The sequence below is a fragment of the Phodopus roborovskii genome, unplaced genomic scaffold (genome assembly GCF_943737965.1).
Source record: "Phodopus roborovskii unplaced genomic scaffold, PHOROB, whole genome shotgun sequence".
In the NCBI taxonomy this organism is placed as follows: Eukaryota; Metazoa; Chordata; class Mammalia; order Rodentia; family Cricetidae; genus Phodopus; species Phodopus roborovskii.
In genome coordinates, this window is record NW_026126459.1 from 18803526 (window position 1) to 18819253 (window position 15728).

At 38.7% G+C, this 15728-nt stretch overlaps 1 protein-coding gene across 2 annotated transcripts in view; it reads right to left on the minus strand.

The window, feature by feature from the left end:
• Window positions 1-1711: 1711 nt before the first annotated feature.
• Window positions 1712-15728, minus strand: part of Nell2 (neural EGFL like 2) — a 260369-nt gene continuing 246352 nt past the window's right edge. For both annotated transcript variants that reach the window (XM_051189737.1, XM_051189735.1), the window contains exons 18-21: window positions 12115-12308; window positions 10823-10999; window positions 8877-9101; window positions 1712-1995 (exon numbers count right to left, since the gene is read on the minus strand). In XM_051189737.1, the coding sequence (XP_051045694.1) occupies window positions 1945-1995; window positions 8877-9101; window positions 10823-10999; window positions 12115-12308 (647 nt within the window). In that variant the 3' untranslated portion in view covers window positions 1712-1944. The remainder of the gene's footprint in view (window positions 1996-8876; window positions 9102-10822; window positions 11000-12114; window positions 12309-15728) is intronic.

Genomic DNA, 15728 nt, shown 5'->3' on the forward strand with positions numbered 1-15728 from the left:
GAATATAATCATAGTGTATGCATGAGTGCACACACACACACACACTTCTCATTCTCCTCATAAAAGCAAGCAAAATAAATCATTTCAGATTTCAACCCAGAATCTCAATTATATGTAATAAAAATTATTATGTAAAGCCTTCTGCTTAACTGAACTGTTGTCTACCAGAGTAGCATGGCTGACCCAAAGAGAGAAACCTTATGTGCAAATATTTTGAATTAAATTAAATTTAATGAGGGACAGAGGCATTGTTATGAGTCCAGAAAATGTAAAGATACTTAAATGTTTAAATGTACACGTTCAATAAATATTTCTCATGACACCATATTTGTACATTCCCCTGGTCGGTTCGCGTTGGTTGCTCCACGGCAATGGTAAGGCAGTAGCTGAAAGTGTCTCCGCCATCCTTGCTCTGTGGCTTGAAGTGCTCATTGCCTGTCCACCTCTGCATCTTTCACTGAAGAATGAATCTGACAACACACTCACAAGAACAAAGCCACATGACACTGACTTGCATACCTGCTATCAGCTTGCCTATGGTTCTCATCTTCTTGAGATTCTGGTAAATTAGATTCCTGCAGGATATGATGGTCCCTTCTAATCCTGAGAGGCAGTTATATATCAAAAATTGAAGGACAACTTCTTGAAGGCATTCCCAACCTTCACACCCTTCTCTCTTTATGTCAGCATTCTGGTAGGAAACAGATGGCATGTAATGTGGCTACTTAAAGGGTTTAAAGGGACCATTTATAAAAATGTGAGTCAAGATGGGGAGAGCAGTAAGTAGTGAAGCAGGTATCTCTTAAGGATGGAGCAGCCAGAGTTACTAGCTCTTACACAGAAGGGGCAAGCAGTTTTCAGAACCTAAGAGGGTGGCTGAGGAGAGAGAGGATCACCTATTAAAAGATGTAGGAAGCCTTCAGTAAAATGACAGTCTATCATAATGACCATCTGGTAGGAAGGGACCCAGAATAAATTCCCATCTTTTACCCTCTCCTTAAATGCTCTTAGTGTCCCCAACTGTAATGTGAATGAATCTAAAGGAAAACCCAGAACAAAGAGAAGCCATTAATTAGCACTTTCTTTACTCTCCACAATCTCCAGGCTACAAAGGAGGACCACAGAAGTGAATCTGAAGGTCCAGAGATGGAATGAGGCATCCATCCACCTCATCCCTGACTTAGGCATAGAGTTGAGTGAATATCACCATTTGCCATGAAAATAACCCAGTGAGCGTTTGTTATCGGCAGAATTAGAAAGTGATTCACATTTTAAACCCTACAGAAAGCAGGGCACACTCAAGGAGACACCGACTCACCTGGAATAAGGTAAGAGAAATAGTTATTTTATTTTGCACGGGAACAAGCTTATACTGAACAAATTCAACCAAATAATATTGAGTGCAGTCAAACAAGGAACTGGGGGTGACTTCCTGTTATAAAATGTTACGCAACCATGCCTGCGCATTATTTTTATCATTACAATAGCTTGTTTCAGATTTCAGAGTGCACTGTACAGATGTGTTGGCTTCTTGGCTTCTGAAATATAGCTCACTTGCTGCCTTACCTTTGCCTCTTTCAGTGAGAAACCTCACTGGTTCAGGTTGATTCTGAGCTAGAAGACCATGTCCTGCACCTGCGGAGCTGGTGGCTGTCACAGACCTGACAGGCTCAGGCATCTTATCCAGGGGTCAGGATGTCATGGCCTGTGTTTCACACCCATTATTCCACAAGGTGATACCAGGTACAGTAAAGGCAAAATTGTCATCTAGTTTCCTCAGAAATTTTCCTCAAGCTCCACAAATCTCGTCACTGACATCCATCTACCCAGCCATTAACAAAGCTGTGTTGGGCTGGCCACAAATCACTTTTTTTTTTCTTATTTTTGGTCTTTTTAAATGAAAGAACATTCTTTAAACAGATATCTCCCCAGAGGCAGTTCACTTCACAGCTCCTGAAGGCACTGTGGATCCACTGAGCAGCAGACATGGCCGTTCTAGAAACAATATTAAAAAGGGAAACAGATGGTGAGTTTTCTAATCATTCATGAAGTCTCACACATAGGCAAGTGAATACAGGATGGTGTTATTTCTGAAGTCCTGAAAACCAAATGATTAAGTTGTTCTTAAGAGCATTCCTACAGACCCCATCCTTGTACTCACTTACAGGAACCTCTCTTTCACAACCCGTGGGCATTCTCTTGTTTTACATTTGTTCCTTTGTTTATTCACAGTATATGACATGAAAACTTAGACAAGTAATGCAGACCTATTCATTGACTACAGGACAGGATCTACAGGGTTTTTTTTATTTATTTTATTATTTTTTTTGTTTTATGTTGTTGTTGTTTGGGGGTAACAGTAAATACCAAAAATATGAAATAAAAATTATGGAAAGTGCTAGAAAAGCATTTGGAGAAAATGTTTGCATCTCCTCAACATCAACATTCTCATTCTAATCTTTTGTCCAATAGTATGAGATGAAGCATTTGGGAAGTTAATTAGGGCCTAAGGGTATTGCCCTCTCTTCCACAATCTGAGTACCCAGGAACTGAACACTGGAGGATCATGAGTTCAAGGTCAACCTCAGCTACATGGTACATAGTAAGATGAAGGCCAACCTAGGCTATATGAGCTACTAGAGGAAAATGAAAACATGCTCTCATGCTTGCTCTCCCTGTCCCTCCCCCTCCCTCCTTTCCCCCCCCCCCCCTCTTTCCCTCCCTTCCCCGCTCCCTGCTTGCTATCATGTGAGGCTACAATAAGAAGAGTTGCCCAGAAGAGCTGGAAGAATGGATTATCAGATTCAACTTCTGCTAACATCTTGTTCTGGGATTTTGAAAATGACTTTTTTTTTTCAGTCCCCAGAGCTACAAGGAATACATTTCTGTCGTCTAAGTTGTCCAGCTGAAGGTGATCTGTTTCAGCTTCAGGAGATAAAAGGAAATATGTTAGATAGTGATAAGACAATGCAAGTCCTCTCTTCAGGCTGGTGCCCAGGATAAACCTCCTGAAGATGTGACAGTTAAGCCAAGAGCAGAAGACAGTGGCCAGAAAAGTAGACCTCAGGCATGAGGACTTTGCAGTGATGTATACACTCACCAAATCTTGAACATCTACACTAAATAAGAAAGACCTAAAAAGTGGTCCAAGTGGGACATTTAAGTTGGTGAAACTTATGAAACAGTATGAAACTGAAGTAAGTGTGTGTGTATGTATGTGTGAATCAGGACAGAGACTGATGTGTAAAACTACTTATTACACTAGTAACAGTATAGCTGCAAAAAAAGTAAAACCCCTTCCTCTTTTGCTTCTTCCAACTGTCTCTTTTTCTAGCTAACTAGTGATAACTGGGGTGATTGCCATGGTAATACAGGAAGGAAAAAAATTCCTTACACATCAGGGTGGTTTACTTTGCCAGACATTTTGCCATGTGTCCTAAATACATTTCCTAATTTTATCCTCTTGCCATTGACAGTCACATTTTCCAATTCAGAAACTGGAGAACAGAAAGTCTAAATTTCTGTCCAAAATCTAACAGTTAGTAAATGACAGAGCTGGAGTCAAAGCAGGTTAAATCTGTGGCTAATACTCCTCTTTCTTCTGGGTCTTCTCTCAGACGATGACTTTAGTGGTGAAAAGGTTATTATACATTAATCACAATAAAATCAAAAGTGTTATAGTTTTTCAGAATGTATTTTGCTATTCCAGCCTTTTTCAGAAACATTCAAATGAAGCAAGCTAGTCTATAATGAAGCAGAGGGGCACATGTTAAAGCCAATCCTTACCAGAGTTCTTGTTCTGGCCCCAAGATGGTCACCCTCTTTCAGCCCAGGAGTAGCACTTATAACTGGGACATCATACTCAGAGGCAGGGGTTTCTATCTATGACATTCTTGCTAGGTTACCCATACAGTTTTTCAAACTGTATGGTTTTGAAACAGAATGGTGGAGAATTTGTGGTAGCATCTCTCATCTCTCACTGTGTGCTGTGAGGGAAAGTCATCACCATTGTTCCCATGCATGATTCTGGAAAAGACATGTTTCCAGCACTCATTTGGCATGTTTTCTTCGTTCCTATCTGCTTGTTTCCCTGCTGTAGGGAAAATGCACTACAATTTTTATCATCAGAGCTTCTCAACTGGGAAAGTATTATTAGTTCATGCTTTAAAAAATCAATGCAACATTCTTGGCATTCCAGATTCAGCACTGGCAGAATTTATTCTATAAATTAGCATCCATGATGATTGGTCTGGACAAAACAGAGTGGCAGACAGGCACTAGTGGGGGTTCAGCCTTAAAGAAATGGGAATCTACCCTGTGATTCCCCTTTTCCTTGAGACTAATGCTAAGGTATTCCCTAGTATGGCAGCTACACGTGAAGTCAAATTATATAACCACACATAGTTTGAGGAATTGATACACCAGTAAATTGACTGAGACCCTGCTACTCATCTGCTGTGGTTATTGCTGAGTAGTCACCACTGTCCCTTCCATGCTAAACTCTACTGTGTACAGAGCTAGTTCATACTTTAGACTGTGTCTTTAGGTTAGATCCTCAGGCTGGGATGGAGCAGATGGCGTGATATGTGGCTGACACACTTTGTTCATGAACATCAACAGCTCACAAGAATAACAATTTGGCATTTCTGTCAGCCTTGGAAATTATTATAAAAGCAATGACTTATGAGAGTTTATATTTAAGTTATTTAAACATTGAATGGTTTCTTTTATGTTAATAGCTATGAGTTTTAGAGAACTATTTATTTGTTCTGATCTATTTATGGGGCAATGAGTGTTTTGTCATTAGTTTTTATATATTTCAAATCTAACAGAAAGTTCAAATATGCTGAAAATATTTTCCCAGTTGTGACCTTTCATTTTGTATTAGCTCAATTTTTCTCTTTTGAATTATATTTTATTACTTGTAATAAATAATAATAGGTTAAAATGCATCTCTTGTCTAGAAATTTGATAAATAATTATCCTTTTGAATTACTTTTGATAATTCTTTTTCTATGGAAATTACTATGATATTTAAAATTATTTCCCTCAAATTGTCATCTATACATTCCAATGTTCCAGTTAGCTTCAACTGTCAACACAGTGCAGCCTTATTTGGGGAAGTCTCAACTAGGTTTGCCCAGAACATATTGGCCTACAGTTATGTGTGAGGAATTGTCTGGAATATTGATTGATTTGGGAGGGCCAGGCCACAGGGGTCAGTTCCAGTCATGGGCAGGTTTTCTTCAGTTGTATAAGAGAGCTGACTGAACATTAGCTAGAGACAACCTATAAGCAGTATTCCTCCATGGTCTCTATCCAAGTTCCTGTATGATTTTACTCAAAGATAGACCATGGCCTGGAAATATGTGGTGAAATAAAGCTTTCCTCCCCAAGCTGCTTTTGTTAATTGTATTTATCATGGCAACAGAGAGTAAATGAGAACAGTTGTTTATGTAATCTGTTTTTCCTCCACACTGATTTTCAGAGGTCTCTTGATGGAGTTTGTTAGAATGTTCCTTGTCTCTGGGATTTGATTCCTGCCTATCATATGTTGGCACAGAGGGTCACTGCCACTCCTTCATGTTTTAAGCTTCTATTTGACAACGGTGATATTTAGAATTTCAGGGGCTTCGTTCTAAAAGCAAGACCTCAGTTATTCTGGCTCCGTAAGCACCTAGTTAAAGAGCCCTAATTCCCAATCCCAGTGAAGATTTGCTCAGAACCTTCAGGGAGTCAGTTCATTTCATTCTTTAAAGCTCTTAACTCTCTGGCCCATCATAAAACTGTTTGTCTATAAGATTTAGGAAAAGATAATTCATTTCTAATTCCCAAGTTTAACTTCTAAGTAGAGGATACAATCTGTCTCTTAAATTTAAATTTGATCATAACACCAGAAAGATAAAAGGAGAGGGGAGATAAGCATGAGGACTTGAGTTCATGACCCCATCTCTGAATAAGAATCTGGGCTTGGCCTCATGCACTTATAACTCAGGACTGTTGTGTGTGGCAGGATAGAGACAGGAGAATCATGGGGTCTTGCTGTCCACCTAGCTCAAGACCCTGACTCTAGAGAATACCCAGTGTCTTCCTTTAGTTCTGTGAATACAAGAACACTTGCACACACATGTGCCTATAACACATACACACTATTTTTAAAAGGCAAAAGGGAATGTGTTACTGCTTCCCTCAAGTAATTTCTGTTGTCCAGATCAGTCTTACTAAGGAAATACTGATTCCTCAGCAAATAACAGGTTTGTAAGTTGTCCAGCATCTTGCAGTCACACAGTTTTCCTGTCTTTATTTATTACGGTCATAGTAATGTCTTCATTTATCATGTGATTTTATTCAGCTTATCTATTTTACACCACAACAGCCAACATTTACTGGTTACTTACTCTGAAAATCCTGAGCAATCCATGAATTTTTCTGTGTGAATCATCTCACTTAATCCTTACAGAAACTTTCTCAATGGTATAGTTCAAGTAGCTACTATCACAGTTCATTATTTTTGTTTTTAGGTGAGCTGAGCCACAAAGAAACTAAAGCAGGTCCCCTGCTGTCACACAATCAACACAGTTGATGGAGTCTTTACTTCTGGGAAGCCTGATTTCCTGGGATGAGTTTTGATCTCTAGGGCAGCTTTGTCCCAGACAACACTGAGTTGATAAAAGTGTTTTTTGCATGTGCTGAGCATGTAACTGAGTTAGCACAGTGCTTGTCTAGCATGTATGAAGCTGGTATTTGTGCCCAGCACTACATAGACCAGGTGTGGTGATGTGTGATAGTCAAGTGGTCAGTGTGAAGGAGAGCCAAAAGAACCAGAAGTTCCAGGTCATTCTCTCTGCTACAAAACAAGGTTGATAACAGATTGAAATATGAGAGATCTTATCTCCAGGAAAAATATTGGTGTCCACATATGACAGTCAGCAGCCATAGCAGGCTATTGGAAAATGAAAACTTGGCTAGTGTGATGAGAAACTGAATTGTAAACTAGTTCACATTAAAGGTCTCACAGCATAGCTCTAGACACACAATAAGTGACTGCACACATACTTTCAGGAATAACTGACTGTGTCTACATATCATTACTTCTGGAATAAGCACAAGGCCCATGCCATTTTTAAGCATTTAGATTTTGACTTGATTTTTATATTAATTCTAAAAGTATATAGTAAGTACAGATAATGTTACAGAAATGACTACCAATGGCACCATTTCAATTTTGTTGTTATATATTGACTAGAATAAACAATTTTAAACAGGGGAACAAGAGGAGAATGGACAGAACCGGTGCTCAAACAACAATCAACTGTGGAGAGTGCTTGCTTCTGATGATCTGTCTAAAGCTTAGTTTCTTAAACTTCATTGTTAGAACAACACAGAATTAAATAATACAAATGGATATTTTGGATGAACTTGGCAAGAACTGAACATAATCTTATAATCCACATAATCAGTACTTACCAACGAAAATAGGGATTCAACAACAGAATATAACTTCTGGAAGACATTCTTACCAAGCATCAAAAGAGTGCAGTATCATTAAGAAGGCACTGAGTGACAGGAAATAACCCTTAAAAGCATGATTGTTTCCTGCAGAATCCTGTCTGAAATTTACTTGATGTTATCTTTATCCTACCAACTGTTATGTATTTTTGTTATTGATGTGCAAGTACAGCCAATGTAATAATTCAAAGGAGTAACAAGACTCATGTTGATTTGGTAGTTAGATGCTAAAACACACCCGTTGGATATCAGGGCTGTAATTTAGATATGTATGTGTTTGGATATACTCGTATCAAACACAAAGTCTCTCTGCATGTACATTATGAGTAATGTATCAGAAGCTTCCTTCAAATTTGCTGGTGCACTTTCAGGAAACAGTAGCAAATGTTCACTCAAAATCTTGATTGACAAATTGCATTCATTGAAAAAACAAGAAATGAGGCTTTGAAGATGTAACAGATATCTCGAAGTTTCAAATGTTTTAGGTTTCTTTGTCCTGTTGCATCGAGCCCTTCTAGTGAGAAATTACATTAAGTGAATATGAATGAATATATTCTACTGTTTAAAAAAAAAATGAAAGGCTCAATTAAAAGCCAGAGCAGACACAGATAAACAGTTCTGAGTGTTCTGGTATCTTTCTGTTTTTAAGCCCTTAATATTGCAGTTTATGTTTTAGTGTTCATTTCCAAATTATTACTATGAGGTATAAAGTAACCTCACTAAGTTTGATTTTGTATGGATATTAATCAAGCTGCTTTCTCAAACCTAGTCATCATCAGTCTCTGCTGCCTACATTGTACATATTATATGTGGTCGCTGAAGTAAGTGGCATAATGCTGTTTTCCTATGAGAATAAAGCAAAAAATCTTTATAACGATTTTCCCCAACTGTAGGAATAAAATATAATAAGCATCAGACTCTACCTTCTTCAATTGAGTGTAAATGACCACAATAGCCAAGAGACACGCCCACTCTTGCCAGATTGATTTTCACTTTAGAAAATGTAATGTATCTACTTTGTCAATATATTTTATGGAACTCATAAAAGAACCAGATAAAAATCAATGAAATAATATTGTCTTCCATTATAAAAGGAGCAATGAAACCTGTATTATTGGCTACATCAGGACCCTGAGTTGTTGCTACTGATCATGCTGGCAGCAACAATACATTTGTTGCTCCTTTACCCTGAAGACCTGTCTTGGATACATAAGGCAGGTGGTGTAGTAATAATGAAACTGAGCTTCCATCTCTGCTTGAACACATAGGCTGAAACCAGCTCTCCATCACCCAGGTGAAGCACACCATCATCTGTAAGCCCTGAGTACAGCTGGCAGAAAATTCACTCCTGTACCCAACAGCCTTACCTTACACTGGCAGAGAGTACACTCTGTGCCATGCTTGATCCAGGAAGACCCAGTGAAGCGAACTACATTCATCTCGTCCAGGCAAGTTTTGGTGATGTCATTGCGGACAGTGTCAGCCTGGCAAGGATCCGTGACACAACGTGGGCAGCACTCATTCTCAGGAAGGATACTAAATTCACACTCTACCTCTGGGCAAGGTAGGGGCCAGCAGTCAACTTCTCCTTGCTGTGAGGGAGAGAGGCAAAAGAAATGTAACAAAGAAAAAGAGAGGCAAAAAGGAAGGACGGGAGAATGATTTTTATACTTAGATCTTCAAAGCCCACACATCTTCAGAGAACCTATAGAAGCCCCACTGGATGATGGAATCTCTTTTGCAATGGATGTTTAAACAGCCTTTGAGGACTAAACAAGAACAACATTAAAACAAAAGCAACAACCATTTCTCCAAAACAGTCAAATGTAAACAGCTCCATCTTCTTCAGAGCAAGGGATAGTGGAAGAAGTTTCTACAATCTCTGATCCTCAGCTAGTCTTAATTTTCCCTTTAACTTATTTATTAATCTTTGAAAAGTTTTATACCTTTACCAAAAAAAAAAAACAAGGTATGAACAGCATTTGACAATTTCTTTGCTAATATGCTGCCCCCAACAAAGCAGCACAAAATAAGACAACAAAAAATTTGATTTCCCTCTCTTATTGCACATGGGAAACCCTAAATTGAGCCTTAAGCAGGTCCCACCTGTTTGCTGTTTTCCCCTTGGTTTTAAACCTCAAGGTTTCAGAGATGAAAGCAGCCTTTGGGAACAGAAACCAACCTTGTTCTTGCAATTGATTTTTGGATTGAAAGGACAAAAAGACAGACAACACAGAAGCATGACCCTAAATATATCTCCACACAAACAGGAAGGAAACTGGCCATGACTTCAAAGGTGTCTTTCCTGTGACACTTCTACTGCCAAGACACATGCAACATGCAGCAGCTTTCCCTTTTAATTTACACAATCAGGAGCAAACAAGAAATGGAGTCACTTGGGGAAAGTTGATGGGTTTTTTTTTTTGTTTGTTTGTTTGTTTTGTTTTTCCCTATGTAACCTTTTTCTCTTTACCCACTGTTTTCAATAAAAGTTTCACAAATAACAAATACATACAGATGTCCTAATATGTCATTATACATAGTCACTGTGTGTGGAACAAAGCAACTGCACAGCAGTACAGACAATCTTTAGGGAAAAAGTGTTTCCTTGTCTTTTTTTTTTTTTTTTTTTTTTTTTTTCATTTTCCAGGAAATACATGTGCACATGAGTGTATGTATGTATGAATTTTGCATGTGTGTGGATGTATGTGCATGGGATGATCATTCATATAGAGATGCCGAAGGCTAATGGTATGAAGTATTCTTGCTTGATCTTCCACCATATTCACTGAGTCTGGGTCCCTCGGTCAGATCCAGAGCTCATCAATATGACTAATCTTGCTGGCAAGCTTGCTTTGTGACCCTCTGCTCCTGCTTAACATGGCTGGAATTACTGACCCCACCATGCCCATGAGTCATTTCCTTGGGTTCTGGGTATTTGAATTCTGTTCCTCACCACTTGGGGCAAGTACTTTAACCACTGAACCATCTTCCCAGCTCCAAAATGTTACCTTTGTTTTGCTTTTTACATGTGGGGAACTTACAGAGAGTAGTTAATGATTTTACTGGAAAAGAATGATTTCTTTTTCATGAATGCATTGTTGATAATTATCTTCAAGTATAAGATGGATGGGGAGGAGCCATAGGAAATATTTCCTTGCTTAGGCTAGGGGTACATCAAGAGAAAGCACACCCAGGACAGGCCACTCCATCACCCCAGACAGTGTTTTTGTCTTCATCTTTCCATCATTTTATTCAGACTTGGAGTTTGTGACTGTCAACACTCTAGAAGGGGATGTTCTGTTTAACCTACCAAGCAGCGACACTGCCGGCAATCCTGAACCCAGGTGTCACCACTGTTGTACACGGTTTCCCCGTTTTGATGCAGGCACTGGCTGCTCAACCTTGGGTCACACTCAGGACAACAGGAAAGGTCAACTGTGGGGTTCTCACAGTCACAGACCATTCGTCGACACATAACAAATCCAGTCTGCATTAGAAGATAAACAGAGTGTTAGCACATCTCTACATTTCTCAGAATACCATGGCTTACACAGTGCAGGATGACCAACAACATCTACTCAACTAATAATGTGCCTTTAAAATTCCAGAAATGAGCCCAAAGCTGGAAGATTTCTAATTTCCTCTTCATACTACTTAAATGACTTGACCAGAAAGAAAATGTTCAGAAACTTACTAGCAAAAGTTATGGTCACCATGTAGTAATAAATACATACATACATACATACATACATACATACATACATATATATACATACATACACACATACATACACATACATAAAAGTATATTATGAATATTCATATATTTAAATTTTATACAGTAATTTGGTTATTACTCTTGTATGAAAGTAAGATGTGTTATTATAGAGCTTTGTAGTTGTTAATCAGCCTCACAATTTGCCAAATTTCTGGGTTAGGCATTAAGTTTTTGTACAAATATTGATTTCTTTCATAGTAGTTGACTATCTTACACATAAAAATATTCATTTAGCTATAATTTAAGTCCCTACCATTAACTGAGTAAACACTAGAGAACACATATCTAAATATAATATTTTTCCAGACAGACATTTTCCACTCTTGGGTGAATGAAGGCTTACCTACTCCGACTTCATTTATTCTTTCATTCAAATATAATTTTATGATTCAGGAAAAATTAACATAGTCATAAAGTGTTATTAATGTAGATAAATACAATGTGATAAATGGTGCAATGGGCTATAGTTCAATAACAAAAAGAAATATATATATTTAATAAATGGAAAAATATACTATTGGGCCAAAAGGAAGTCAGGCACAAAGAACATGTTCTGTCTGATTCCATTTATGTGAGGCTCTAGAAAATATTAACTTAATTATAATGATTATTTAATTGGAAGCAGCAGTGGTCTGCTTCTAGGCAGAGTGGGAGGGAGAAGGTTAGCTACGAAAAACCTGGTCAACATTTGTGTTAATGGAAATGCTCTGTTATAGTAACTGTCGTTTTGATTAAATGATTGCACACATTTGTCAACACATCAACCCACATACTTCAAATGTGTGAAAATTACAACCCAAGCACAAAGTTTTGTTCATACCAACCTGGCAAGAGCATACAGAGCACCTGTCGTTTTCCAGCACCCAGATCTGGCCATTGTGTTTGACTTTTCCATCGTGCACGCAATCCCCTGTGCAGTTCTTCCCATGGGGACACCGGCAGTCATATCCACCATCCAAGTTGAAGCAAATAGTGTCATTGGCACAGCTGTGTCTTCCAGTTCCACATTCATCAATATCTACAGGCAACAGAAGCAGCATGGTATGACCCAGAATTTTCTTGTTTCAAACAGTTGCCATCAGGCAGGTTGTCTCCTGCATTTACCCAGACATGCTTCCCTTCACATGCTGACTAAGGCACTGAGGAATCTGGGGAGTTCATGGGAAAACATTATAAAATCTTGATTTTAAGGAAAGATAAGTTTATCTAGAATATTAACTTTTATATCTGTGTAAATAGAAACATTGATATCTCTGGAAGTAAGAACATAGCTTGTTATTAAATAAAACAGCTTGGTCACAGAAATTCTACAAGTGTTCTGATGTTTTCTTGGGGATATCATCCCTAGTGTCACAGTGCTATTTACAGAACATCCCTTTCTAGTGGGAGAAATGTCAGGGGGGCCTGAGACCTTTGATTTCCATTTCAGACTTTAGTCTTCCAGCCGCCTCCACACAATACAATTCTGGCATTTTGTGTGGGTGGGTGCTGGTACGCTTCCTTCGTGGTCTAGGTTTGCTGGCATTGTCCTTAAACCCTTCTACATAGCACAGAGGAACGAGGGAGGCAATCTGCAATTACCACATCTCTCAGGGATGCCATTGCTTCTCAACTTCCCTTTCATATAATCCTTTCAGGCCTGGCCTGACTCCATCAGCAACTACCCATTCTTCCCCCAACCTCACCTATTCGGTGGCCACTAGCAGTCTAAAGCATTTTCATACAGATGAAAAGCAAACGTATCATGACCCAGAGATCAGGTCTATAACAAGAGATGTGATTCATTCTATTTATCCCATAATTTAAGGGTCACAAGCCAAAACACATTTCAGAGAGATTATATGAGTGGCAGTAAGCGGTTATTTCCTTTTTCATCTGCTTCCTCTAAGTAAAGGTCAAGAAAGAAGTCACAGCAAGAGGAATCGGTTAGGGAGGAGCGGGTTAGGGAGGAGCAGGTTAGGGAGGAGTGGGTTAGAAACTGGTAGTTTGTAAGTAGGGAAACTGTTCTAATTTTTCTTGAAAATTGTCAAGGTAAAATTGAGTAAATATCTTTTTTATGTGACTTTATTTCACTTCTAATTGAATACCTGGGCTGCTCAAGATTTCATCTTGGCTACATTTAAATTATAAAATTCTGAAAATAACCCACATAGTGTCTTTTCTCTCTACTTGCCTTTATTTTGTGTTAATTCCATCTCCACAAAAAGTACTAAATTGAGATAGTGACCACAAGTATTATGACCATTTGAGTTTTATTCCAGCTCAATTTGTCAAGGGCAGTGCTGTATGGTATGGGCTATGACTAGGAGAGAAATCAATATTGAGATATGTTTCAGTAATTAAGTACAATGTGATTACACATATTTTAGATTAGGTAAAATTTTGTCTCTGAGAAGAAAATTAAGTTTTATAAATTTCCTCTACATTTGGTCTTTTCCTAATAATAACAGGGTATATTTGATGTGTTCCTCTGTGTCTATTTAATATTCTGAGAGCTATGAATTATAGTATGCAGCAAAACATTAACCATAGTAATTTCATCCCTTTGATCAGGAACTGTACAGACACCTCTAACTATATACATCCTTTTGACATGCACTGTAAAGATGCTATCCACAGAAGGCTGAACATTTGTGGTCCTCTTTCTCTCTCATCCCACTGGATTTTTAGGCAAAGCACTGGCACTAGGTACCACATCCCCCTTAGGATGGAATGAGTCTGTCCATTTCCAGAAAGACTGTGAGATGTCCAGGAATGTGAAGAATATATATATATGAAAAACACATTTCTAATAAAGACATAGAATTCAAACTCCCTGACAGCCATGGTGTACATGTAGTTGCTCTGTCTATGTAAGAAGGCAGGCAGTGCACTTGATAGGTTACTTATAACTTCCTTCTTCAAGTGGACGCAAATCAGTTTAAACTAGTTGCCTTTTCTACCTGTTATCTAAACTAGATTCATAATTACCAATACGTTTGAGGAACTGAACTTGGAACTCTTATGTGTGAGAGAGGTGACGCTCATAGAAATTCAAGTATTGTAAATATTAGCAACTCTTAGTGAGTGGCTATTAAAGAAATGATGTTCTGAGTGCATTGGTCCCATCTGGTACTCATCAGATACTAGCAGCAGCACCATTTGACACAGCCCACTCTTGTATGAATGAGCTCACTCCCTCTCTTGTATGTTCTTTATACTTAATAAGTACATTGTAACTAATATTTAGCCATGGTAAAAGGAGCTAAAGCAATATTACATTTGAAGGCATACAGTTTAGAGCTATGGAGAATCAGGTGTGTTGATACAAATGGAGTATCCAGTATGAATGCAAAAGAGGCAGCCATACAGCTGAGGGGCCATACTTGGCCCTGAGAGAGGAGAAGGTAAGAATCTTAAACTTCATTACAAAGGCAAACAAATGTTATTTTGAGTAAATACAGATTTTCATTTTAGAAAGATATTTTTGGCTTCACTTTGGAAAATTACTTTGAGTGGATTAGAGTTTGAAGCTAAGAGATCAGTGAATTGGCTGGTTCAAGAACCCAGGCAAGGAATGAACACAGTCTCAGCTGACTTGTGGGACAGTCCCTCTGTGGGATCATTACGCTACTGGCTGAAGCCCTAAGTTTACAAATCAGGAGACTGGGGACTGAAATGTTGTTAAATCTCCTGGAGGTTCTGGTCAAAAGGTGCAAATGCCCAGATGGAACTGGGCACTCAGGATCCAGGTTGAATTCTTCAGCAAAGGGCTGCACTGGGGAACCCACAGCAAGAGGCACCAAAGGACTGACACATGAGCTTTCTGTCTTTAAATGTAGGGAAAAGGCAAATCAAGACTGTTTTGGTCCCAGAAAATCTGGTTGCTGCTGTAAGAAAGAGGATTACAGTCTCATAAAGGAATGGAAGAAGGATCAGGGAGGACAGTAGGCATGAGCTCTGCTCAGGGCGTGTTGTGAGATTTCCTTTGGGCTTCAGCATGAAGATGTCTAGTGTTGGATACATAGGTCTGTCATTCATGAAACAGGTCTGGACCAAGATGTGGACTTGGTTCAGACATGCTGTAACTATTTACCCTTTAAAAAAACAGTCCATCAGACTCATGTCCAAATTTCATAACTGAAAGTTACTTCCTTATATCACACCCTTGTAACACAAAAAATAAAAACCCAGAGACTGTTATTGGGGTTCAAGCTTCAAGCTGAAGATCAGAAAAGCAAAGTGGTCAGTCACTAACTCTGAACTCTTCTTCAGACCGAAGAGTGACCTGGCTAGATCCACAAATCCTTAGATTGCAATCCTAGACTGCTGCCTGTCCTTGATATGGCTGGAGACTAAATCTTTAAGACTTTGCTTCTTATATTCCTCTCTCCACCCAGTCATATCACTCCTGTCTCCACCTCCCAAGTGCTGGGACTAAAGGTTTGTGATCCCAAGA